Source organism: Sceloporus undulatus, chromosome 3 (genome assembly GCF_019175285.1).
Source record: "Sceloporus undulatus isolate JIND9_A2432 ecotype Alabama chromosome 3, SceUnd_v1.1, whole genome shotgun sequence".
NCBI lineage: Eukaryota > Metazoa > Chordata > Lepidosauria > Squamata > Phrynosomatidae > Sceloporus > Sceloporus undulatus.
Genome location: NC_056524.1, coordinates 136,698,912 through 136,725,546, shown reverse-complemented (window position 1 = coordinate 136,725,546; position 26,635 = coordinate 136,698,912). Strand labels below are relative to the sequence as shown.

At 39.1% G+C, this 26,635-nt stretch overlaps 1 protein-coding gene across 4 annotated transcripts in view; it reads left to right on the top strand.

The window, feature by feature from the left end:
* The window catches only part of PCDH17 (protocadherin 17), a 195,691-nt gene that overhangs the window by 49,409 nt on the left and 119,647 nt on the right, over positions 1–26,635 (top strand). For all 4 annotated transcript variants that reach the window (XM_042459787.1, XM_042459786.1, XM_042459789.1 and 1 more), the window contains exons 2-3: positions 15,586–15,644; positions 15,808–15,980. In XM_042459787.1, the coding sequence (XP_042315721.1) occupies positions 15,586–15,644; positions 15,808–15,980 (232 nt within the window). The remainder of the gene's footprint in view (positions 1–15,585; positions 15,645–15,807; positions 15,981–26,635) is intronic.

The following is a 26,635-nucleotide window of genomic DNA, read 5'->3' as shown; positions in this document are numbered from 1 at the left end:
TAGCTAGAAATGCTATTAGTAACTAAACATAAGTGACCATTCTAACATGAAAATTTAGTACCCAAATAAAATGTTAATCTTTGATATGATGTAGTGGTTTGAGCCTTGGACTATGTCTCTGGAGCCCAGGGTTCAAATCCCTGCTCAGCCATGGAAACGCACTGGGTGGCCATGGAGAAGTCACACTCTCTCAGCCTGAGAGGAAGGCAAAAGCAAAGGCAAACCCCTTTGAAAAAATATTACCAAGAAAACCCAGTGATAGGTCCACCTTAGGGAACCATACCTCAGAAATGACTTGAAGGTACACAACAACAACAATTTTTGTTTATTTTTTTTACTTAATACCAAAAGTATTTAAGTAGGAAAAAACCCAGTTGTTGAATAATAGCTTTCTGCATGTGCTCAGAAATATTATTCTCTCTTTCTCTCTCACACACACACATCACTACACCGGAACTGAAAGTCAAACATTCAGATGTACAGTCCATTTTATAAAATAGAAAGTACTTTTCTTCTTCTGTACACACTCAATGCTCTGTTTATTATACTGGCTTTTTCCCTTGGGGAAAGAAAAAAAACCTATTCTTGCTCTGAGCCAAAATGCACAGTTTATAAGGAAACCTCAGCCATTGTCTGTTCTTTCAAACTGGATTTGGCAGGTTGCATTTCTCTTGTCTTGCAGAGCTATTGCCTTAATGTGAAATTACTGTGGCGGTGAAGGGAAAGTACTTGGAATTAAAGTTTCTGGGGGGAGATCTGGAATATGCTTGAATGAGATATTAAGTGGCAGCCTGATAAAGGGTAGAGATGTTCCATTTCATTTTTCCTAGTAATGTTTAATTAAAAAGCAGTTAAAGTCAGCAAAGACATTTTGCTTTATTACAATTTCAGGTACGAACACCTACCTGCACTAAGGCCAGCACTGAATCATACATTTTGAAAATGTGATACTTGTTCTTGTAATTCTAGAGGAAAAACTATGAATATTCCAGCAGCCTCATATTCATAAATCTGATTAATGTTTAAATCTTTGTTAGATTTTAGAATAAATCTTTCACTAATAAGACAATTCATTCTGGGTGCAGTTTGAAGATGAAAATTCTCCCAGCATGTTTCGTAGGAATGTAGTTCTCAGCCTTTGGATTCTACAGAGGGGGGAACCATGGATTCAGGGCATGTTATTTATAACTGGTGTGTAGTGCTTACTTTACCAAATATCTGTCTTTCACATATATATAATATGTGTGTGTGTGTGTGTGCGCGCGCACGCACGCGCACGCACACACACACATATATACTTTATGAATTTTCCTTTCAAACTTCTATGTGTAAGAAGAAGTAGGCACCTACTGTAATTACATGAAAAATCATAATTTTCATTTACAAGTTTCCAGGATCTGAAGTAGCAAAGAGAAGAATATACAATGTGACCAAAAAATAATGTTAGTTTAGCAATGAAAAGGAGCTTCTGTGAACATTGAATACTACAAAGGAGTTGTTCACTTTGTCCCAAGTGATGTGAAGAGGTAAGAGCAAGCTTATAGGAACCTCCCAAAAAATACTTTGGATTTTGTACAGTATCAAAAATTTACAATATTAAAATGTTTTTACACACACAATATCCACAAACAATGAAAGTAAAATAAAATTAGGCTTTACATAAAACTAGGGCAAAGAACTTTGAGAAGAAATGATCCCAGGACTTGCTTGTTTTTCTCATCCTTCCACGTTTCTTTCTCCTCTATTGTAACATATTGGGTTTCAGACTGATCTGAAAGCCCTTTTTGGAGCCTTTTCATACGAAAAGGAGAGCAAAAATGTTAAGCAAGTAAGCAAGCAAAATCAGGTAGATCAGGTGGCACAAAACTATAGGGAACAAAAGAAACTTCTAACATTTAAATCATGTCACAGTTAATACCACAGCAAAATGTAGTATTTAATGTGGTACCCAATTAATTCAAGGGTCCAGGAAGGGAGGATGGATCATGCACTTTGTATCATTTATAAAATTTGTATAGTAAATTGGAACTGCAAAATGATAAACATTTTAGTGGAGGAATACAAAGGATTTGTGTCCCAGATGTGTTAATACCCAGCAATGAATATACTATTTGACAGTGGCTTGTGTAGCAAGAAAGATACATGTTTCTTGGACTTCAACCCCTGCTACATAGCTGACTTTTCTTCTTCTATTTGTATTGGACTGGTAATTGTATTTGCTTAGCTGAAGCTAGGTACCCAACTATTTTTTGGGAGGGCAGTTCTATGCACTATTAAAAAAAAAAGGCCTCATTGTTGAGTTGGAAGAACTTCAACAATTTAATTAACTGTTGAACATAGTGGAATACAGTTCCAAGCAGATATGCATAAAACTGTACTGTAGATTTCAGATTAAAACCTTTCATCATTTGATTAAATATAGGCTGAATTAAAACCTGACAATCATCCACTAGGAGAAAAATGTGATAAGATTACACTTTTCCCTGCCTTAAACCTGGGACTTTCTTGAGATGTGAAGTCTTCCTGAAGATGTCTTACTTCTAACACAGTTTGGCTTGAATGGTTTGAATAGGGGAAAGGGACCAGGGTCCTTAATTTATCTGTTCCCTTCTCAAATCAGCTCTGGGTGGATGTGGTTGGTGTGTGTGTACATGCGTGCACACACACATGTGTGGTCTGAGAATCAGAAATACATGGGACCATTTTTCTCCTCCAAGGAGGATAGGGAGGAAGGTGTACTGTAGCTTTGATGCATTGCCTTCACCAACTACCTCTTCATACAACCAGTTTCTAGTATTATGTAAAAACACTTTGGTATGGGTGTTTAGGTTAATTCATATATTAACGTTATTCCTATGGGAGTTACAGTAAACATTTAACATTGGGTATCCACCTTGTATCCCATCCCAGAATAAAAGTAGGGTAGAAAGCCAATCAATCAATCAATCAATCAATCAATCAATCTTAACATAATAATTTATTCAGCGTCCCTCACCTTTTTCTAATGTCAGATAATATTTTGACCATTTGAGGCAGGTTAAAAAGTGAACACCCATACTTAAATGACATACATGATCTTAAAAGGAGACAGAGAGAAAGAGAAAGTGGAGAGACAATAAGGTAAACAGTAATCCCTTTCTTTATGATTTGACTAATGGTGAGCATATGCTAAAATCAGTATGACTCCAAAAAGAAGGCAGGAAAACTGTATTTAGAGTCATAGCAAATGTTTTCTAGGAAGTAAATGAACACCAGGAGTGTAGATACATAGACAGATCTTTAACCCTTATGCCAATAAGAAGACTGTCCTGACACTGAGTGGGAAATCCTAACATCAGTTCTAGTTATGGGAAGGAAAACTAACGAGAGACTAGAATAGTAATAGATTTCCAGTTATGTGACAGTTGACAAAAAGGGGATGGTTGATTCTACTTGGTTGTGTTTTGATGCTAACTGGGAAGTCAAATAAGACATCAAGGCTCTGAATAGTTAATTAAATGGTGGCAAGGTATTGCTTTGATTGAATTAGGAAGTACAGCAGTTTTGACTTTCACAACCTCAAGAATTGCACTAAAGATTTTTACACATAGATAAAAAATACTTAGCAAAACAGTTCACTTGCTGCATATTGGCAGTAATAGTAATTCCCCTTCCCCTTCCTCCTAATTAATAATGGCTGATAGAACTGGATCTGTCTACAGAAAGAGATTATGGAAAGTAACACAACTGTATTTCATACAAGCATTTTATCATTTGTTAAGTGATTAACGAGTGACATGTATGTGAGAAAGAATTGCCACAGATGTAACAGAATATTGATGCTGTTAACTGCCATCAAGTTGACTTTGACTTCTGGTATTCCAAGTGAGTAACTTCCAAACCTTCCTGTTATCCTGCTCAGATCTTGAACTCAGGGCCTTAGCTTGTCTGATTGAGTGTATCTATCCATTATTCAGTCTTCCTCTTTTGCTACTGCCTTTTACCTTAGCAAATGAATCTGTTATCCATTCCTCTCTGTTATATAGTTCTTCTGTGTATACTTTTAATCATATTTTTATTTCTATTTGATCATGCAATACAGCATGCCCACTCTTAGTTTAAATTTCTCTTTGATTTTGTGGATCTTGTAGAAGAGGTCTCTTGTTCTTCCTTTCTTGTTGTCATCTTCTATTTCTCTACGTTTATTTTTATAGTAGTTCTCTTTGTCACTGCACATAAGTCATTGAAGAGTTGCATTCAGGGTTCTGACTCCCTTTCTGTCATGTTTTATTTTTGTTTTTCATCTGTCCTTAGCTTCTTGAAGAGATGACTCTATCAAACATTAAGACTTCTTTTATTGTGGGTTGGGGAGTGTAAACTATGTATTTTAAAATTCCTCCTTAACAATGTCCTTGGCTTCAGTCTGAAGGTCCATTGGCTCCCAGTCAATTAGGATTAATAATGCAATTTTTTTTTCACATTATCTTTAAATGTTCTTCAGGTTGTATTTTGGCATAATAGTTGGTTTAGTGTTCTTCTTTAGCTTTTCTCTAATTTTTGATATTAGCAGTTCATGGTCTGTTCCAAAATCTGTTTTTGGTCTTGTTTTTGAAGAGTGAATGGAGCTTCTCCTTCTTCTGCTTCCATTTATGTAGTTTGATTTCTGTATTGGTCATTAGGTGATGTCCGTATATTTAGCCACTTCTTGGGTTGTTAAAATAATGTGTTTGCAATTATTAAACTGTTGGGTTCATAAAATTCACTCAGCCACTTTCCCGTTTCTTTTCTTGATCTTAGGATAAATTTTCCTTCAGTCTTTTATTCTACTCTGTTTCCTACATTTGCATTACATTTGTCTACAATTAACCAGAATGCCTCTTTTAGTTTGTGATCAATTTTCTCCTGGACTCCAGCACATAATCTTTCATTTTTTCCCCATCTGCCTCTGTAGTTGCAGCATAAACTTGGATTATGGCTCTATTGCGTTTTCCCAAAAGTCTTATTGTTATGATTCAGTCAGACTTTGCATTTATCCTTTGACTGCTTTTGTTGCATCTCTCCTTTCTATTAATGCCACCCCACTTCTTCTTAAGCTTTCATTTCCTGAGTAAAACTGCATAATTAATTGATTCTAAAATATCTCATTCCTGTTCACTTTACGTTGCATACCCCAAGTACTGCAATGTTTATATATTCCATTTCTTGTGTTACTATGTCTAGCTTCCCTAATTCATATTTCTCACATTCAATTTTCTTATAATATGTGTTGTGTATCTTTGGACTTTCCTTTCACCTCTGAGCACATCAGCATCTAAACATCTTTTCAATTTGAGTCTAATTGTGCCATTCCAGAAGACACAGCACTACTCATAGTTTTCCTCTGCTGTAACCCAGTAGCTTGTTAAGTGTCTTCCACCCTGAAAGTCCCATCTCTTTCTTCATTTTGGATTGTGCTGCTGTAGGATTTTCATGATAAAACATGTTCAAAGGATTTTCATAATAAAAAGATGTTACAATGCTTCAATCTGCACAAAACAAACAAGCGTTAGCTATGGTGCCAGTACCATTGCCTTTGAAAGATCCTCTGCCAGTGTCACTCTCCACTACTGCTGTTGTTCAGTAGCTGTTTGTCACATTTAGACTGGCTCTTCAGAAGCATCACTGCTGCTGTCAGCATAACCCCTTGCTCTGCAGAAGCATGCAATCCAACCTCCATGGAAAAGTGGTGCCATTGGTAGGTAACACTACTTACAGCACTTTAATAATTCTTCCGACACAATGGTCCTCAGTAGTTCACTTGTTTGGCGTGCAGTAGTTAAGGCAAGATCAAACAAGTAATGCATGTGCATGGTTCTAAAATGATTTGGCCCCAAAATAGCCAGAGATTAGCATACCATTGAAGTGTTACTGAAGGGACCGGCCAGAGATCTATACAGTGGAATAAGACCCTGAAAGGTTTACTCCATATGGGAAGGTTTTTCGCTTCATTTACAGAATTCAAATAAATAGGTAATTACATTGGAAATATTTAGTGTTTTTCTTTATACTGGAAAATAGAAGAAAATGTGTGTTTGTTTTTCTAAAAAAAAAATCTCCTCACCCCAAATGAATTTATGCTACATTTTGAATTTTTTTTTCAAAAGAAGAAAATGCCAATTTGTTCCTAAATTTAATGGTTGCTGAAATTTGTTGGATAGAAATGCTTGTTCATATTACTGTGTGCCTTGAATGAAAACATTTCCCAAGAATTCACTTCGTTAAAATCTGCCTACATAATAACATACATTTCCTCAAAAATATTAATACTAAATATCCATTCCTTTTTAAAAGTTACAAGTAAATGTTTATACCAGTATTAAATGTTTATGCCAATACTAATATACTAATACTAAATACATTTGCTGGATGAATCAGGGTAGTTAATGATTGGTGCAAGATGAGTGGCTCTCCCAAATGAAGAGTCAAGGACTGATATAGACTGTATAAATAATTCCATCTTTACTCCAAGAATGATAATAATTTAGTTGAATGGCATGTCTGTGCTTTTTAGTGACTAATACATAATACAGCATGTCAGTTTCTTTTTTAAAAAAGTACACCAGAACAAAATCTCCCAGCACGCTTAATATGAGAACATAACCTTCTTTACAATTGTTGTTCTATGATTACAACAGCTGATGATCAGCTAGTATTAAGAAGCACTTGTCAATATGGTTTTAAAGGTACAAGTGGGCTCTTAAGAACTATATGCATTCCAGAAGACGAATGCAAAAGCATCCTGGGTTAGAACAACAATACTCAAGTGGCAGACTGATCAGCTGCATCCAAAGCCATTGTTCATGTCTCCGCTTTAACAATGATAGAGTCATTGCATTGGAAGGGGCCATAAGGGCCATGCAGTCCAACCCCTTGCAGTGCAGGAATACACAACTAAGACACGCTTGAAAGATGCCCCAATGACCTCTGTTTAAAGACTTGCAAGGATGGAGAGTCCACCTCTGAGGCAGTCTATTCCATTGTTGAACAGGTCTTAAAGGGGAAAAAAACCTTAATTATGTTTAGATGGGATTTATTTTCTTGTAATTTGAGTCCAACTAGGAGCCTGTGCCTGGAAGGAAACAGTTATAGAGAAAGTAGCAAGCACAAGAAAATGCTCTGTTCTTCCATTGGTCTGCTCTGTTTGAAATTGTTCGTTCTCCAGTGGCTCTGTAGCTCATGCAGTCTTTGTTTTAAAATACAGGTCTGGAGCCTTCACAACTTTTGTGATTTAGTAGAGTGCAACTATCGCTGCTCAGTGGCTCTATTAAGCTCTAAGACTTAATAAACTATGTGTAGAGAGATCTTGTACCATGAACTTTCTTAGACTGAAGTCTACGAAAGCTCATGCTGCCAGTTTCTTTCAGTTACTCTCAAAGGTGCTACATGATCGCTCTGTCTAATGATTCTACAGACTAACACGGCTATATCTTTGAATTCTTTAATAAACCATACTTAGGGCCAGAACAGACAGCCTTAAAGGGGTGGCTTAATACCAGTCCTTTGAATGCCAGGTTGGGACCATGTTAACAACACAACATGCCCCCAACCCAGCTGTTTGCTGGTGCAAAAAGAAATGGCAGAAAATCACTCCTTTTTGAGCTGGCAAAACACTGGTTTTTCTGCCATCTCCACGGTTATGCGATGGTCCTGTGGCATGAGGTATTTAAACATTGAGCTGACAGAGCACTGCAAAGCTGCCCCCTATGTGGTCAGGTGGGCAGCTTTACAGGGGCTTCCTGCAGGCTTGGAAGCTTGCATCATCTAAATAACACTCCCCAAGATGTTGGGAAGCCACCGCAAATGGGCTATCTGTTTTGTCCCTTACTAAGCCCAGGATGAGTTTTGGACCCACATGCTCATCCCTCCCCATATCAGCTTTGCTGCTAGTTCAGCTACAGATTCCCATTACACTGGAAAAATAATTCAGTATCTCTGTACTAAACAACGTATGAAATCAAATGGTAAATAAATTGCCATTAACCCATAGCTTACCAGTTTTAATGTAATGGGAAACTGAAATAGTTAGTTTAAACTGGAACCAGCATATCATGTAGAAAGAAGAGCACATAGGTTGCATGCTCATAAGCCATGCACATTTAGCTGAGTTTATGACTTGACGACTTCCTCAAGAGTGTGTCTATATGCAGTTATTTCAGGTTGCTTCTTCTCCCATTGCATTTCATAAGCATAAAGATATTCCCGCCTGCTTCCTACATCTCATTGTTTCATATAAAAATTCTGTAAATTTAACATGAAGCAAAAGTCAGCTTATGAAGATAGAAAGACCCAACCCCAAAGAGAAAAAAGAAAATAAACATGATCCATAAGACCTTGATACATTTGTTTGGCTCATTAAATAGTAAGACTAAAATTATAAATATAGTGGGCCCTCTCCTTACGCAGGAGATCCGTTCCAGATCCCCCAGCATAAGGGAAAATCCACCTATGCTTGAGCCTCATAGGAAATAATGGGGTTTGTGCATGTTGTGGAGCGGCGTGTGTGTGCCACGGGCACGCATGCCATTGTTTCCCTCCCCACGTGGCTTCCGGGTAATCTGGAAGCTGCGCAAAATGCATCCACACAAGACATGTGCGCACTGTAACAACTCTTTTCATATAAAGAGTGTACCTAGTAGGTTCCACCTCTGAAGTTTCTTCAGCTGCTTTTGATTTCTGATTAGGCTACTCTGCCTCTAGCTCAATAGTTTGCTAGGTGAACATCTCTCTAAATTCAAACTGTTGCCACAATAACCTTGAGCAGCTTGCATGTGTCATCATGTATTGTATCTGCAGATGGCTTCAGAAATGCTACTGACTCATGCAAATGTACCCATATATGTTTGAAGCTTCCCACCAGGCTGGTGGGAGGTGGTTTAAGAGCATACTTGCCACAAGAAAAAGTTCAGTAACCCAAAATGATCAACGTAGGCAAGTGGTCTATTGACAAACTCAATGACACTGGAACCACCGGAATCCACTCCAGGTTTTACTTTGAACTGTTCCCCTTTGCCATCAATGAAGATTTTCATACCTACTTCAAATGTTGCTCAATCGTCCTGAAAAGATGGAGGAAGTGTGTGTGTCTGGTAGCCAAGTGCACTTCTTCCATTGTCAGGGAATCGTCACAAGGAGAGCGGACCTCCAACGAATGTAAATTTTGCGTTCCTAGGAAATTTGCTCCCCAGGAATGATTCAGGGACACAAAGGAGGGAGCAATGTTTCCCTGATGATTGAGGAAGTGTGCCTGGATTCCAGACATGTGTGCTTTCTCCACCTTTTAGGGACGATTGAGTGACATTTGAGGCAGGTATGAAAATCTTATTTATCTACGGCTTTAGAGAAAGTAGGGAGGGAGGGAAAGTGTCAGAGTAGGAAATCCCACAATTACAAGTGCTGAATGAAGCAAGCCAAGCAAAGCCAAAATCACCACTACTGCAACCCCTGCCAGCTCCACCACCACTTCCTTTTCCTCATGGTGGTGATGTCACACAGCCAGTTCCTCTGTTCAGACTCTGCTTCTTGCTGCTTTGTGACAATGACAGTGAGGCACTTCATTCTTTGTCTTCTTCAGCCATCCAGTTGGATGGTCTGGACATGCCCATCAAGCCTGTGGGTGCCCTCCCACTTTCATTCAAGTGTTTTCTTCAGCTCATGCCAATGCCTAGCCAAAATGCTCCGCTGCATAAAAAGAAAATAGATACATTTAAAATATTATCCCTCCTACATTCAACATAGGTGTACCCCCTTATTTGACAGGTTAGGGATCAGAGCACTGTAGCTTCCACGTTTTCTTGATTTCTGCTTTTTGACAGTGCCTTGGTCCCTAACCTGTCAAATAAGTGGAGGACTTCTGTGGGAGGGATTTCTAGAGTGAGGTGTCAGATAAATTAAATGAAAAGAAAAAGAGACCATCATCAGTTGCAGAAAGCTCCAGCATTTGCCCTTCCTTGCTGTGTGCTCTCCCTGGGCCTTTGAAGCCTTGTGATGTACAGAATAATACTGTGTGAGAAAAGCACACTAAATATTTGGAGAAGTCATGCTGTGTTTGAACAAAACAGTCTCCTGCTGTGCTGATGGAACAGTTGGCAGTCATTTTTATAGGAAGGGTTCTTTGTTAAGGATCAGAGGCCAATGGTGAGAAAGCCATCATTACTTAAAATAAAGTAAGGATTCTAGGGGCAGTTTATGGCACCTTATTTGAATATATAGTGGGCCCTTGCTTTATGCGGGGATCCGTTCTAGACCCGACTCCCCCCCCCGCATAAAGCAAAAAACGCATATGCTTGAGCCCTATAATATGAAATGGGGCTTGTGCTTGCTGTGTGGCCGCATGTACGTCCCATGGCCATGCTTGCCATTCATGAGCCCCATTGAATATAATGGGGCTTGTGGTCGCCGCGTGCGTGCACTGGGCATTCACCCATTTCAGCGTATACTGAAAGCTGCCTATAAGGACCCCGGATATGGCGCGGGCTCACTGTAGTGCCATATTGGGAGATGTCCCAGGCATGTGCTTGTCTGTATGGGAGGGACATGTCACCATGAAAAGCCTTCAAGGTGACTTGAAGGCATAATGTGTGTGCCTTCAAGTCACCTCCAATCAAGTCAACTCTGACATAGGGTTTTCTTGAAAAGATTTATTCAGATAAGAGTTGCCATTGCCTCTAAGGCTGAGAGAATGCAACTTGCCAAACCCTATGCGTTTCCATGGGTGAATACAGATTTGAATCTCGTTTCCAGGGGTCCAAACTCCACACTTATACTGCTACACTGTATCAACTCTGTCTATGTGTTTCTGTGGATCAAGACCTTACTGACAAGATTCTACATTACATACTTGGAAAGTGTATTACTGCCTATTTATGTGATGACCACCTTCCTAGCCTGTCTGGTTTTTTTTAATTATTTTTATTAAACTTTTGCATATACTAAAAATTAAATGCATCTTGCCCACAACAAATTGTAGCTTGACTACAGTCCAAAACACACTGCAGAAATAATCCAGTTTATTGTGGCGCCAGAGTTCTCTGACTGAGAAGGCTCAATGTCTCACAAAGCTACAGTTCCCAGAATCCCCTAGCACTGAGCCAGGGCAGTTAAAGTGGTCTCAAACTGGATTATTTTTGCAGTGTGTTTTGGACCTACAACCCCCTGCCCCATTGCTGTCAATGACTCTTTCTTGCCCTCAGAATTGGCAAGATTCACCTGCCCCTTTTAACTGTGTTTAGGCCTAATGAGTCTGGGAGGTGAAAAGTCAGTAGAAAGAAGAGGTAATGTAGCTTCTATGTCAAGATAATGTACACACTAGCTATACATTATTGTCTGCTAAGTGATCAACTACCATTTTAGTACCATATTTTACAAGAACATATTGAAGTGTGAACTGTTCATGTTCAGCATTCCAGCCAGTCAGATTAGCTCTTTTCCAGGATATTTCAGCCCATTCCTCCCTGATTCCTAATGTTCAATCTTCCATTCCTTCCCAGTTGATATCCAGTGTTTTCTGACCTCTATTCCAGCTATTTGCTCACTGAGCCTCCTTTGTTTTCCCCACCTAATTTTGATTTCAGTATTTCTGTAAACTGTAGGATTCTCCTAAACAAACTGATAGCCTCCTGTTGTTCATGGATAATACTGTTTAATTACATATGGACCAGCATTCAGGGAATGCACTCACTATTAATATATAGGCTACAGATAATTTCCTTAGTTCATTTATTTGGCCCAGTAATATTATCTCAAGAAGGCCAGAATGACATCACAATGGGTGAAGTGTGTGCAGAAGCCAGGAGACATTTCAGAGTTGCTGGTTCCGACATTGTACGCTATTTTATTCATGCACATTAAATATTCAGAACAAAGAGTGTCCTGAATGTTGGAGAGGATGGTCAATCCCTGTTCTGTCCTGGCCAGTCCTGCCCATCTTGCAACATGCTGTGTCTGCCGCACACATTGAGCACCGTAGCTCAGAGCTCAGAGCTGCAGCAGAGCACAGAGGCACAGCGTGAAGTGATGCAGAACACAGTAGGAGCCTTGTCACCAAGTCAGCTGCAAAGATCAGTGATGGATATATACTGTGGCTGGAATTCTGTGAAAGATACCAGCTCCCTCTCACTCTGTTTGTCCCAAAGAATTCTAGCAGAAGATAATACAAGGGTGATTCAGTTCTAGATTTTGGCCAGTTTCCACAAATGCTGCAAATGTCCTCTCTTCTTTAGTTATCTTGTACTTATTTCACAGTTCATAACAGGAATATTACCAAATGAAGGCTACAATCCATCCAGTGATAAGCCTTTCTAAATACTATTCATTTCAACTGGAGACTTAAGCACATGCTTGACAATGCTACTGCATGTGCCTCTCCTTAGAATCCCATCCTGACAACTTTGGTGGGCCTCACCCCACTTTCTTTTTGGAATCATCCCCTCTTCCCATCTAGCTTGGACATGTAAAGCACAGAGGCACAGCGTGAAGTTCTGGCTTCTGTAACAACCTAATTCCCATTTTCCTCTTTCCTCCCAGTTGGACAGGGAAGGGAAGGAAACACTGAAGAGAGAAAACAATATTTTTCATGAAATGAATCAGTGTGTAAGTGTGTGTGTGTGTGTGTGTGTGTGTGTGTGTGTGTGTGTAGGAACAGGCCAGAGTTCACTTCTCTCTAGATCACTTCTAGCATCAATAAGTTCTTAGGGTCAGTTTTTGGACTAATATTTCTCAACTTATGCACAAGTACCATTGGCAGACTTGCCTTAAGTGGATTGGAGCATCTGTGAATGGCCCCGCCCCATTCTCCCCAGTAGCAGTGCGTGCATATGACTGTGCCAGCATGGTTGCTTGCACATTGTGTGCCATTGGAAACAATGGAACTTGAGGTCCTGCATATTTTGCAATTCACGGGGCAGATAGTATATACGATAACTAAATTTACACCAGAGTACAGTGTGCCCACTCCAAATGTGGGCTTGCCATACACATACTTGAGCTCATGCAGATGACAAGCCCGGGGGGGGGGGGGGCACAGTGGTGTGTGTGCAGCGGTGGTGTGCAGAAGTGTGCCACCATTGAAATCAATGGTACTTGAAGTCCCAGTTTTTCCCATACACAAGGGATAGGTGGGTGGATCCCTTGTGTATACAAAGAGCCCACTGTATCGTAATAGATATGCCTTTGAATTATTTAGAAATCTATAACTAAACATGTGTGGCATAATGTAAATTTAAAATATTAAAAGCAAATACTGGTGCTTAGCAGGAAAGGACTTCTTCAATATTTTCAGGTTTCCTTCCTTTTAGAGTTGACATAGGACAACTGTGTAATTAATTAATTAATTAATTAAAGCTATTGTTACCCCAGAATAAGAGTTCTCAAGGGACTTTGGTTAAAATTGAGCCTCAGTTATTATATGATCAAAGTTTTAGCTTATGACCCGATCTAAAGTATGTACTTGTAAAAAGATCCACTGGTCCTGGAAATATGCAATGTAACATTCCTCTGAAATGGAGCATAACTTTGGTTAAGTTGAACCCAGTTGATTGTTTTCCTGATTGAACAGATGAAAGCCAACTTCTTAAAAGCAAACACCAAACTCTTTGATTTGCAGAACTGTGTGTATCAGAGCCACTGCTTCGAAGCACTTATTAAAGCCAGTAAGGGTTTGCTAGAGATTCACAATCAAGCACATCCATCATTCTTGTACTTGTTGCCTTAATTTTTTTAACACAAGCTGCCGGCCCAAATTGCCTGTAATTGTTGTTTCTGACTTAGGAGGAATGTTGTAGTTTGTGTAGGAAGTGCTTAACTATATGAGGGTGCAAGGAAGTGATGCTATTGACAATGGAAGCAACTGCTGTTGCCCTTTGGATATATTTAGAAAGGTTATAGTTAGTAAACAACTCACATAGTCACAGATGAAAGAGGAATGTGTAACTCACACATAGGAGGCTGAGCAAAGGATTAATTTCCTGAAAGAACAGGTGAAGTATAAATAGGTATAAGTACATTTTTAAAAATCCCAGTACATACCAAACTACTATACCAAGAGGACGGCTGGATTAGTGTTGATCTTTGCCTTCTCCAAATTTCCTGTCATGTTGAGCTCTATGGCCACATCAAACATAGTTATCTTCCAACTTTTCCCTGTCATCATAGGAAAGTCATTTGGAGGAGGGCGGAAGCATCCATCCCCACTTACAAGTAATAAAAAACTGAACAGGTTATTGCCCTATTTAAATTAATTGTAAAAAGACTGAAATATTTGAAGTCATTTGAATGCGAAATTCAATATCCACAAAACAAATGTGCTTGAAATAGAGATGCAGTTCTTTACTAATTTTACTTTTGAAGAAAGCAACAAGTAATTTTAGCAATTTTTTCCCTTTGTGAGAAAGTCAGTGGCTTGAAAACTCCATGGTTTTCAAAGACTACTTGCAGTTCAAAACTTACTCTGTATATGAAAAATGTGCATATTTTTGTGTACAGACATACTGTTTTCTCTGAAGAAGTTGCTGTTTCCAGCATATTAAAAAAAAGCCATGTATGACTTTTGCACAGAATATGTCCTGTACTGCAAAGACTCTTGTCACTCCAGTATTCTCATCAGGTTTTCTTGACACTTGAAAAATGTGTTTCTGATCATTTCTCAATAATTCTTTTGAGTGTTCTTTCCATCCCTAGTTTTCAAGGTAAGCAATGGGGCTTCAAGCAACTTCCACTATGTTTAAAAGCCTTATTAGCTCCAATCCACATTCCATCCATACTTGATCTAGTTCATCTTTCTTTGGAGGGAAGATGAGATCATGTGTTGGCTGAATGATATTAGGTATGTCAGGTATTTAGGCAAGTAGTTACATGAGAGAAGAGAGTGGCAACTTCTTTTCAATAGCTGGTGGGTAGCTTGCTGTTGCATGAGAGTATCTCCTGGTTTGAGGCCATTTTATGAGTTTGTTAACAGGTACCTGAGAATAGCTATTCATACAGTACAGTGCTTACTAGGCTGTTTAGTTCAGAGTGCAAAATAGTGTGTTATTGGGATTGCATGACCACACATTTACTGATTAAGAAGGAATATACACATGGAAAGTTACTGCATCAATCTGAAGGCTAGCCAGCTTTTTCTCCATAACATCTAATCTGAGAGTTTATAGATAAACAGTCCATGAAAAAAATGCATGATACACTGTTGATCTGGAGAATAAATGGGAAGTGTGCTACTCTGATAGGCAGTGTGCAGTGGTGGTAAGCTGCTGTTCTCATCTGAAATTGCTTTAATATATAAAGGTTAAGATGAGCTTAGGATCCATCTAATTGTGCAACATATTTTCACGTCACTCGTGTAAATCTTCCTTGATTGTTTTAGCAGGTAATTTGTGGACCGGGATCACTTAATTGTTCTGAGTACATAATTATATATCAGCATTTTTCAATTTAATTAAAATGTACAAATCTGAAGATTAAGGGGGAAAATATTTTTTGAATTATTAATCATTCATCCTCTAGGAAATCTTGTTGCTCTGCAGGAGATTTGTCCAGTGTACAACTAGATGTATTTTTTTTCCTTCTCTTTCACAGACAGACAATTTTCCCGCAGAGCCCAATTACATGGGCAGCAGGCAGCAGTTTGTTCAAAGGTAAGGCTTATTAAATAACTTTTCTGGGCTTCCCCATTTGCATTCTTGTCAAAATTGCTTTGCCAGAGAGTACAATTCAAATTGGGGGAAGTAAATACAAGTTTAACACATTTCTCTCTCTCTCTCTCTCTTTCTCTGTCTCTTTAAAATGCACAAATAACAGTAGCTCCACGTTCAAGGACCCTGAACGAGCCAGTTTGAGAGACAGTGGGCATGGGGACAGTGACCAAGCTGACAGCGACCAAGATACTAACAAAGGCTCCTGTTGTGACATGTCGGTTAGGGAGGCACTCAAGATGAAAACAACTTCAACTAAAAACCAGCCGCTTGAACAAGGTGAGTGAAGCGACCACTGTGTGCAAAGTCTGCAATGATTAGAAACCTATTACTGCTGGCAATTTATCATGCTAGACAAGTCCATTGATAATGCTATCACAGTGGTAAAACTACAGTTTCTAGCCTGTATACAGCAGAAAAATATGCTGTGTGTGTATGCATGCCCATGCACGTGTGTACGTATTTACACACAGAGATATGCATGTGTTTACCTGTTTCTAAATAGCAGGATAATTGTGTGTTCTATCTGACATTTGGATACATGCACTGTGTACAGTATATAGTACATACAGTGGAAGCATTCAAAACGTCAAATTGAACACACAATTATCCTGACTGTTTGGCCTCTAAAAAGAAGATAGTAATAATAGTCACATGAGCTTTTAGAGGTCCAAAGTGATCCAAAGAACCCATAGAACTAGTTTCATGGGTCATGTGGGATTTTCAGGAATACTTAGTGATATGGCACAAAGTTTGTTACTTGAAAACAAAAAGACAAAAATCCAACTGTGTCTGTCTAAATTATTGGTCAACTGCAGAGCAGCACTTTGGGTCCTGCCATGTATGTATGAGGAATTTAGAAATGTATTGTATACTGCCATTTTATCTTAGTGTGACTGGAAGAAGCAAACTGCTCATGCATGGCTAGACTCATCGTTTGACTTATCACATGTACCCGTCCCCATTGCATAGGTGGAATGGTACTTACCTAAATGGTTAATTGTGACAATAGGGTTATGGTTAGAATGTTGCTAGGAGTGAGCTGTTCTGTGATAGTTGCATTTGTTATGGCACAAATGCATAGTCATGAGAATGAGCCATGATATAATTACATGTATACATTTTCCGTTTTAGCAATATGAGCAGAATAAGTATTTAAAATCAACAAACACCAATAAAGGGTCGCCTTGCAGTTTTCTTATACCCAAAGCTGCAATTGGAAGTAAGATCCGCTGCAGTTCAATGGCTTCATTCAAATGAGGATAAGTTTGGACTACTAAATAGCCATGATGACAGAGATTCATGGCAACAAGTACTGTTGCTTTGGTATTTATCTGTCCTTGTAGCAAATTCTAAGGGGTAGTCTATGCTCTGTGGCAGTGCTTTTTGTCTATCTGTTTGTTTTTATTTTTCTCTATTCACTGAACTCTTCCCTAACTGCCTGGTTTACAAAGGCACCCTGCTAAGGCGCACCCATCTTTTAGTGAAGTCTATTGTGGAGCAAATACAGAGGTTATGCAAGACTCTTTGGGGATTAATGTTGCTTATGTGAATTAAGCATGCACTGTAGAGTGCACCCTGCAATTGCCCATTGAGGAGCAAGATCAGTGTGGTGGGTAATTCTCTGTACAGGGAGCTTGTCTTTCAATAAAGGTCTTAGTGAGATTCCCCAGTGAGCACACACCCAGAATTTTCTGAATTACAGTTTGTAATTTTCTGTCTCACTGAAATATGTGATGGCAGAGTGGACCAAGTCCTCAGTAGTCTATGCCCATAATCTGCCCCCTAGTTAGATAATCACCCTACAAATCATCCACATTCTACAAAAGAAAGAAGTTACTAGTAGGGGACTGTGACAAAAATGAAGTGATTTCCATCAAAATAGTGGCTTTTCTCAGTTGGCTTATATTTTGAGAGAAATAAGCATTTCCGTTCCTTCAAAATCTGTGTCTGATTTGATTTATTGCAAATGCTGTTTATTTCAAAAGAAACCCACAATTTCAGTGCCAGCTAAACCAAGTACACCAGCTGTATGTCTTTCTGTGTGAGTTGCACATTTTGCTTGTACTCTTCCAGACAGTGAGGAGGAACACAGCTGAATTATTTTGAATTCATTTTCTCCTCTCCGTTAGTCATTTCAGCTTGTTGTGTGGAAAATGATTCACAGCACTGAGGATGTTTTAAAAATTGATTAATTAAGTCTTTCTTAATGAGAAGCTATATTTATAATTAAGCAGAAATACATTCTAAGCTTTCTATTAATTGGTGATTAATTAGAACTAGAATTTTGCCTCCAGCACAGTGAGGGTTGTATCACATTCATCAGCAAAGACACTCTTGGCTCATTTTTTTGAACATGTCAAGAATCCAATATGATATTTTTCTGTGTAGAATATTTAGGATGCTGCTTTGCAATTTATTCTATATATGTTTTTAAGAAGGACCTCACTACTAGCTTGTTTTCCATGTAATAAATGCCAAAGGGTGATCCCCCAGTGACTCTCTACTTATAATTGGACATTGATCTGTCTGAAAATGCAGTATCAGTTTTTCACTCTTTAAAAGATCACTTTCAGTACATACCTGGTTGAATTAAGTAATTTCCTAAAATAGGTCTCAGTAGGCACAGAAAAAAACTTGGATTGGCTGAGGATCTCCTAGAATCGTCTGGGTCCTGGCATTCCTCAAAGGGAGATTTTTGTTTCTATAGAGGACTAAAGATGGCATATGTAACATGGTGGTCCAAACTGTTTCTGAGGTAGGCTGGAAATAGGAGTTATAAACATATTCATCACAGGCCATCGTTGCCTGCCAAAATTTGGCAAAAGTATGGACCACAGTAGGCTATGAGCCAAAAAAGCTGGAACCTGCATGCAATACAATTTCAGAATCCTTCAAGGGACCACAAGTTGGAGATTCACAAGCCCAATTTTTTTAAGTAGAAAAAAAGAAGTAAGCTTTGGCGTGAACGTGAAAGGCAACGCCTGTAACATTGTAGGTTGTCTCAGGCAGCATAGTCCAAAGACACAAACTGAAGCAAGTTTAGTCAGGGTTCCTATTATTTACATGTACAAGAATATGCGTTGTTCTGGAAAAGTTTGCCTTTGTAATTGTATTTTAGATGAAATGTCCTATTTCTCAAAACCAGTTCATGCAACTGGTCATTTCATTCCTGGTATGTAGATTGTACAGATCTATTCTGTTCTAAATGGCTGCAGTGAATGAGCAGATTAATCACTGTATGTGTAGAGGGACTTGTGTGCATTGTGCAAGTGTATCTATTTTACATGTTTGGAAGGATTATCTAATAATAATGTTAGTCTGGGTATTCCTGCAACAAGAGGAAGTAATTTATAGGTGTAGTTTAAGGAATAACAATATATGTACTTTCACATCTTCTAGAGAGCTTATCACAGGGAACGTGCATGGCCAAGTGAAAACAGAGTTTATTGCATGCTACACTCTCAGCGAGGCATCCGCATGCCATTGCCAACCTTAACCTGTTGAGTTAGGAGAGGCGCATTAATTTTGCTCAGCCAGAAAGATTCTGGCTGAGAAAGAAAGCTTTCAGATCAGCAAAATTCATGCACCTCAGCCCGGCTCAGGGACAGGTTAGGGTCAGCGATGGCATGGGGCCTTGCTGACAATTTAGCATGCAATAAACTCCATTTTCACTCAGCCACATGCGTTTCCTGCCTATGCCCAGAACTGAGTCAAAAGTGTGTTTGATAAGCTCCTAAGATAGGAGGACAAAAAGGGAGTAGTTGAACACATGGAAGGAATTTCTTTGAATTTGAATTCTTTGTGTGGCTTTGCTCCAGTAGAAATTTTCTATTAAATGATAATAAAAGAAACATATGAAAGCTTAAATTAATTTAATTGCACGCATAAACACATAGAGCATTAGAAGTAAAAATGTAATTCTTTATAGTATTGCATCAGTGAGAGGGGGAGAGCCACACCCTCAAATATACTGATAAACCTGTGTGGTTTCACAAACCTAAAACCTAGTGCAATATTTTTATGGGGAGGGTGGAAGTCAAAATGTTCAGAGACAGAGGAACCCAGGGATTTAGAATCTCTGAGGCATTGATTCCAGCAATGTTGCAATTCTGAAAGAACTGGGTAATCCTCAGGGTATTTTACTATTCCAAATGCCATCTGTCAAGAGATATAGGCGTAAACATGGTTTTCAGAAATATTCCTCAGCAATGTTTGATAAAGATATTTATTTATTTGCAATGTATTTATTTATCTTTTAAGGACATTTTGAATTCCTCTTTTGCTTTCAGTAACAATTTATTTAATAGTACAGAGGGCCCTTGAGATCTGTGGGGGTTTGGTTCCAGAACCCCCCATGGATTCCGAAAACAAAACAAAAAAACATGGATGCTAAAGTCAGTATTTAACATTTAATATTTCCTGGGTGTCAAGGTCTGGGCACCAAGAAGGCATTCTTCCTGCATTGTTTCCCACCTTCCCACCACACTGGCTCTGCCAGAATTTAAATCCTTTCCTGGCTCTGCTTCCCACCTTCTCAACCATCCTATCACAAATACTCTGCCATAATGTAAACGCCTTTGCCACTGATCCACCTCAGTAAGGAGGAGCAGAAGGAGTGGGACAAGGTGGTGTATTGGCAGGAAAGGGGGTTTAAATTCTGCCAGAGGCTTATTTGCAAGGAAGTGGGAAAGCAGGAGTTTAAATTCTGGGAAAGGCTTCCTTATGAGAAGGTGGGAAGCAGGCATTAAATTTTTTGGGAGAAGCTTCTTTGTAAGAAAGTAGGAAATCGGGAGTTTAAATTATGTCAGAGGCTTCCTTTTGAGAAAGTGGGAAATGGAGAGATGCAGGGGCTTACATTTCTTACTGTGGCTTTGTGGTGGGATGGACTTCCATGGGGAGGGAGGCATTGGTTAGCTTACAGTTGTAAACTGCTTAGACACTGCTAGTTCAGTATGAAGCGGTATATAAATGAAGCTGTTTGTTTTGTTTGTTTTTGGTTTGCCCCCACTAGTGCCCGGGTCATCTCAGCCTAATCTATAGTAAACCTTTAAGATTTGAGGTGGTGCTTTTTCTAATTTCCAGCGGATCATAACAGAGAATAGCCTTTCGGCCCCAAATCTTGTGGGCATGTATCCTGGGAGAAGGGTTTGGGATTGATGACAATACAGATGTGTGTTTCTTTTAATCTTTCTGAGTCTCAGCTAAATAAACATAATCCCTATTCTCATCTCACTTGACAAGGTTTGGTTGAAAGAGAGGGAATAATGAAGACAAAAGGCAAAGAATATCTGCTCTTCAGGAAATGTTACTTAGAAAATGAATTCCACAGACAGCAGTATTTGTTCTGTGCTGGCCTCCTTGGTAATAGTAAACAGAGAAAGGAGAATAAAAAATGAGGGTGCTTTGATAAATCTTGGCAGGTGGCCTAAAGGAGAAAAGGCTTTTGGAAAAGAAAGCATAATCATTGGGACAGAAAGTCTCCTGCTATAAGCATGCATGTCCCCTTTAAGTTATCTTCACTCTAGCTTTCCGTAGGAAGCCTCTACCTACTCTTTCTATAAAAATGTCTAGCTGTCTCATAGGTTTATTTATGCTTTCTGATTCAGAGCCTTAATAAGCAGCTCCTTCCATATGTTTACTACTCTTTAAAAGAATTTGTTCAGCTTGACATTTTGTTTGTGCCTCATTTAGACATTGTCCCCATGAAAAGAAGCCATGAAAAGAATCCTCACCAAAACTTGTTATTGGATTTGGATCTTGTTTTCATGATTAGTGTCTAAAGCAGTGCAAAAATGCCTTTTGTGTTAGTGCTAGTTAGAATGACTCCAGAAAGCTCATAGACGTGTGCCCCATCAGTATTCTGGGATAGCAGTTGAGATAGAGAAAATGGCAGGAGACCGAACAAGAAAAGTCAAGATATTGGATGGCCTGTCTAGTCCCTTTTATCCCAATAGTGTTTGAGTGGTAGTCATACACACCCATACTGCTTCCTCACACCAAGAATATCAAGTCAATGGGCACAACTCTGTGGGCCCACCACCAAAAAGTGAAGACACTGTGTATTATGTAGAATTCTCCAAGCAACTGCTTTGGTATAAGAAGCCACTGTAGTTTCCAGCAGTAATGTGCACACTGTTGACAGTAGTAAAAATTGCCATGTCTTCATTGCTTACAGCTTATGTGCATATGAGCAGCATAGTGGTACAGGTTAAGTCATCAGAAAATTGGCCAGATTTATAGGCTGTCTGAGGATGTAGCCCCTGCAGATTTAAACAGTTTGACACCACTTTAACTGTTCAGGTGTTCAATATAGATATTCAGCCTGGTCTGTCAAAGAGCTCTGGTGCCTCACCAAACTACAGATCACAAGATGCTCCCAAGATAAGTCATGGCAGTTAAAGTGGTGTCAAACCACTTTCATTCTGCAGTGTATCTACAGAATCAAGACATGATAACCTGTCATTTGAAATTAGTTGGGAAGACAACTTCCTCTCCTTCCAAAATTGTACACTAGCACACTGTGTCATCAAATGTTTGTGCATATATTGAATCAACTCTTTCCCCTTCACCTCTACATCTTTGAACCTTTTAAGGATTTATCTGCAGCCTTTTGTGGGCATTTGGGATTACAGTAATATGAATGCATGAGAAAAACCAGAAGGCTAGTCCTACTCTTCTTCATTGTAGACTCTGACAGGGAGAGCTTCCACTAAACATGCTATCTCCATGTCAGGTGTCTGGATAATATGGAGAGCCTCAGTACATAACAGAGGGTTTGTGAATATCACTAAATGAAGACAGTGACAATGAGTGGTCTTTTATGTATTAAGATTTATCTATATTGAACACCTGAAGAGGGCTTTTATCTGCATCTGTCCTAACACTTCAGTTATTTTTCTCAAAAGAGCATGAGAATGGTAGAGGCATTCTGCACCATCAGAAAATTGTAAAGCCAATGTAAACCTATTTTTAGACATAGCCTGAAGTGAAACATTGGAGTTAGTAACTTTCCTCCATAAAACTAATGATATTAATTCCAATATTATAAAAATGGATGCCCCACTTGGGTACATCCTAGATATCTTGGAAGAAGAAATAAAGAGATAGAGAGTGGGACATTGCAATTCATTGTAAATAAACATCATGGAGGAAAAGCCATTCTGGAGGAGAAAAAGAAGGAAAAGAAGACACACACACACACATGCTGCAAGCATCAGAACAAAACTGGGATATGTGTGTGTGTGTGTGTGTGTGTGTTTGTAACCAGTAGACATGCCTTGGGGATACACAACAATCTTCCAAACAGATTAAAACAGTAGGAAGGAAAGCTTGGGCCACACACATTTCCCAAGGTTCCTCCCCCCCACCCACCCCAACTGTCTTGGACTCATTTATTAGTCCCAGAAAAAAAAAGATGACTATTAAAAGATTCCAAGAGAGACAGTCTTTTGAATAGGACATAGCCTCCTCCATACTGTTTAACACACAAAGTAACTTTTTTTTGAAACCCAGAAGTGGTGTAGATACCCCCTCCCCAGTGCTTCAAAGCTGAAAAACTGGGCACATATGGTCAAGCAACATCAATGTCTGGTCAAGATGGGAAGAGTTATTAATGAGGAAAAACTGCAGGAGAGGTTGAAACAGTTTACTTTGGCCTGAGCCTACTCACAAAATGGTTCCGCATATGGGAAGGCAATGGCAAACGTCTTCTGAAGAAATCTTGCCAAGGAAAAGTCATGAATTAGGGACACCATAAGCTGGAAATGACTCGAAGACACACAGCAGCAGCAGCTCTCCCCACTGCTGAGTGCAAAGTATATTTGCACTTGGAACTTAGTAAGTGAAAACTGAAGTAAGTTGAAGGCGAAAGGGAAACTGGGATGAGGAGAGAGAAATCAAGCCATTTTAAAACCAGCTGAAAAGTGGGAATTGGCATGGTGCTTGAAAAACTGGGACAGTTGAGGGTATGGGTATGGGCATGTCTTTATTTTCCAAGTTTCGCTTGAGGGGTTGGTTTCATAGAGTATAAAAGAGAAGCAAGCTTTTTTCTATGCCATTGCAGTGACTTCAAGTGGGATTGAACATGATAAACCTTCAAATGGCTCTAGGGTCCAATATGCAATATTCTCTCTCTCTCTTTCTCTCTCTTTCTCCACCCCCCTCACATATTCTTACTTAGGCACAGTCCAGAAAATGGCGGTCTGCAGGCACCCATTTTAACTCCGGAAGGAGACCACACAACGTCCCTCTGGAGTTAAAAGAACCCAGTTTTTCCCGTGCTCGGGTTATGTCAAGAGGGCTCCATTGGCCATGACATGCAGATGCTATGTGTCCGTTACTTGAAAATGGTGGTGGCCGTGCGGACAGGATGCTGCCATCAGGCCACTACCATTACATACTCGCGTTCCGGACCGTGCGGTTGCTGCGCTGTCTGGAACCCTAGTATCACTGCTGCCATGCCCCTTTTGGCTCATCTGTCTCAGGCTGTTGACACACAGAAGCAGACATACACCTGCCTACAAAGTGGTCCCTGAATCAATTTCAGGGATGGGATAATCTATCTACTTAAATTAGGATTTTTAAAGCCTTGACAGAATAGCTGGTGTTCTTTCTGACAATGTGTAAAGCTGCTGTTTTCACATACTGTTTTCTATGTGACAAATTGAGTGTGTCTACTAATAGGTGCAGCAGAAACTAATCGGTAACATACTGATTTCATTTAATTGTTTGGCAGAATGTAAACTAGGCATTACCATGATGGAGATATTTCTTTTCTTCTGAAAATGTGTCCAGAATTAAAATGCATCTCCCAAATATAATTTCATTGGTGGTTAGTTGAAATACTCCAACATGTTATGAAATGTTTTCTACTTTTGTATTTCTTCTGCAACAATAAGCTAGTAAAGGTAAAGTTAGAGTTTGTATCATTTTTTTCCCACTCTTTTAAGTGTTACATCCTATTCTAGGGGGCAGTGAGGTTTTAATTTTTCCATGGCGCATGTTTACTGCAAGCTGCCCACCCATATCAGGTGATTCACCCCCCCCATCTCTTCCTTCTTCATCTCTCTACCTTCTTCTTTTAAAATACAACAAAGCTTTTTTCATATATCGAGGACTCTGTTTCAGAGCACCTTGGCCTGAATTTCCCGTTTCACAAAATTCCATTTGTGATTGTTTAAACTCTCACCTATCAGATATTCAAGTTCTTTGTAATCTATTAATTGATCATATCCAATGCAGACTTTAGTGTAGTAAGGAACGGATAATTAAAATAATCAGGAATGATAGTAGGCTTTCAAAAGTATGTAAGTTTTAAGGCAGAGGTCTGCAATTTGAGGCTTATGTGATTATGCTGTAACTCCCATCAACTCTAGCCATTAAGGCTGACAAATGAGAGTTGTAGTTTAGGAACATCTGATGGTTCACAACTCTCATAACTCCTGCTCTACAATGTGTCCTTACCATGCTGTAGGACTGCCAGACTGGATATGGGATGGAAATCTTGTAATTTTACAGGGCGAAGTACCTTAAAATTTTGTCAAGCTGGTGAAGATGCCTTTCCTCTCTCACCTTGCAAACTTCAACTAACAGCTACTGCCAACACAGTTATTGCCACGCACAGGTGTAAAGCATGAGAAAGGGGCCAGAAGCAGAAGCAACATAAACAGAGCTGGGCATTTCTCCAAGCCCCTCTACCTTGCTCTCCACCAAAGAGGCAAGAGTCATGTTGGGAGGGGATGACTGTAGCTGAAAGTTGGAGTGTGGAAGGTAAGAGAGAACAAATAGCTTCGTTTATCTTGACAGAGCTTTGTAGTACCTTATCGTGCTCTACAATCTGTTCAGGATTAAAGTTACAGGTGTCCCATCCTATATCTGAGCTGACAGCTTTACAGGGCTGATAATCTACATTTAGCCTTATTTTCTAAATGTTTTTGCTACAACAATTCTCCCTTATCCAAGAGAAAAAGTCAGAAAGAAATGTTTTATATTTCCTCTCTGAAACTATGGTGATAGTTTCTTCTGAAAAAAAAAAAGAAAGATGGTATATCTTTAAATAACAGTAGCAGCAGCAGCAGTAACAACAACAACAGTAATGTCAGCTTCCCATTTATGTAGCATAGCAAAATCTAAAGCATCAATCTCAACAAGAAAGAAACATCAGCATTGCAGATTTGCTTCAGCTCTATCATCTAGAGCATTCATTTCCCGAAGTGCACTCACAAGGTGCAGAGATGCATAGTTTGGATATAATTAGGACAGGTCATGTCACCAGTCCCAGTCCAGAGAGCTTCTAATATACGAAGAATCTTATAATAATATTTAATTCTTACACACACACCCCACATGGATCGAGTTGAGGAACAACAACAGACCAACAAATATGTATCAGTTAAGAACACAACATCAGATGAAATATACATCAATTAAAAGAAGAAAACAAGAAACATAGGTATTAAAACAAACTACATTTAAAATTCGTCTTTGAAAATTTATTATTTTATGACATAAACATGAATGTACAATGTCATAAACATGCATTACCCCATTGATAGAAATATTTTTTCCCATTCTTGCAGTGGATGAGCCTTGAATTTGTGAAGTCTTGGATTTTCTTTGATAGGGCTATCAATTGCAGGCTGAACAACATAAGAACAATCATTGGAGTGCCTTGCTGTCTGTTATATGACAATAATACTGGGCATGAGGTGAAAATTAAAAAGTTAAGGTTGTTTAAATCCCATTGATTCTGACTGAATTTTTAACCAGAAGGCCAGGTCTCTGCTACTGAAAGCAGCCAGATCTATAGATGTTCATTACAGCTGAATCATGTTAACTGTGCATTGTTTTTGTTACCCTTTAAACATATATATAGATAGATAAATCTGATTCAAAGTTAAAAAAACAACAACCAAAAATAGCAAAATATGTAA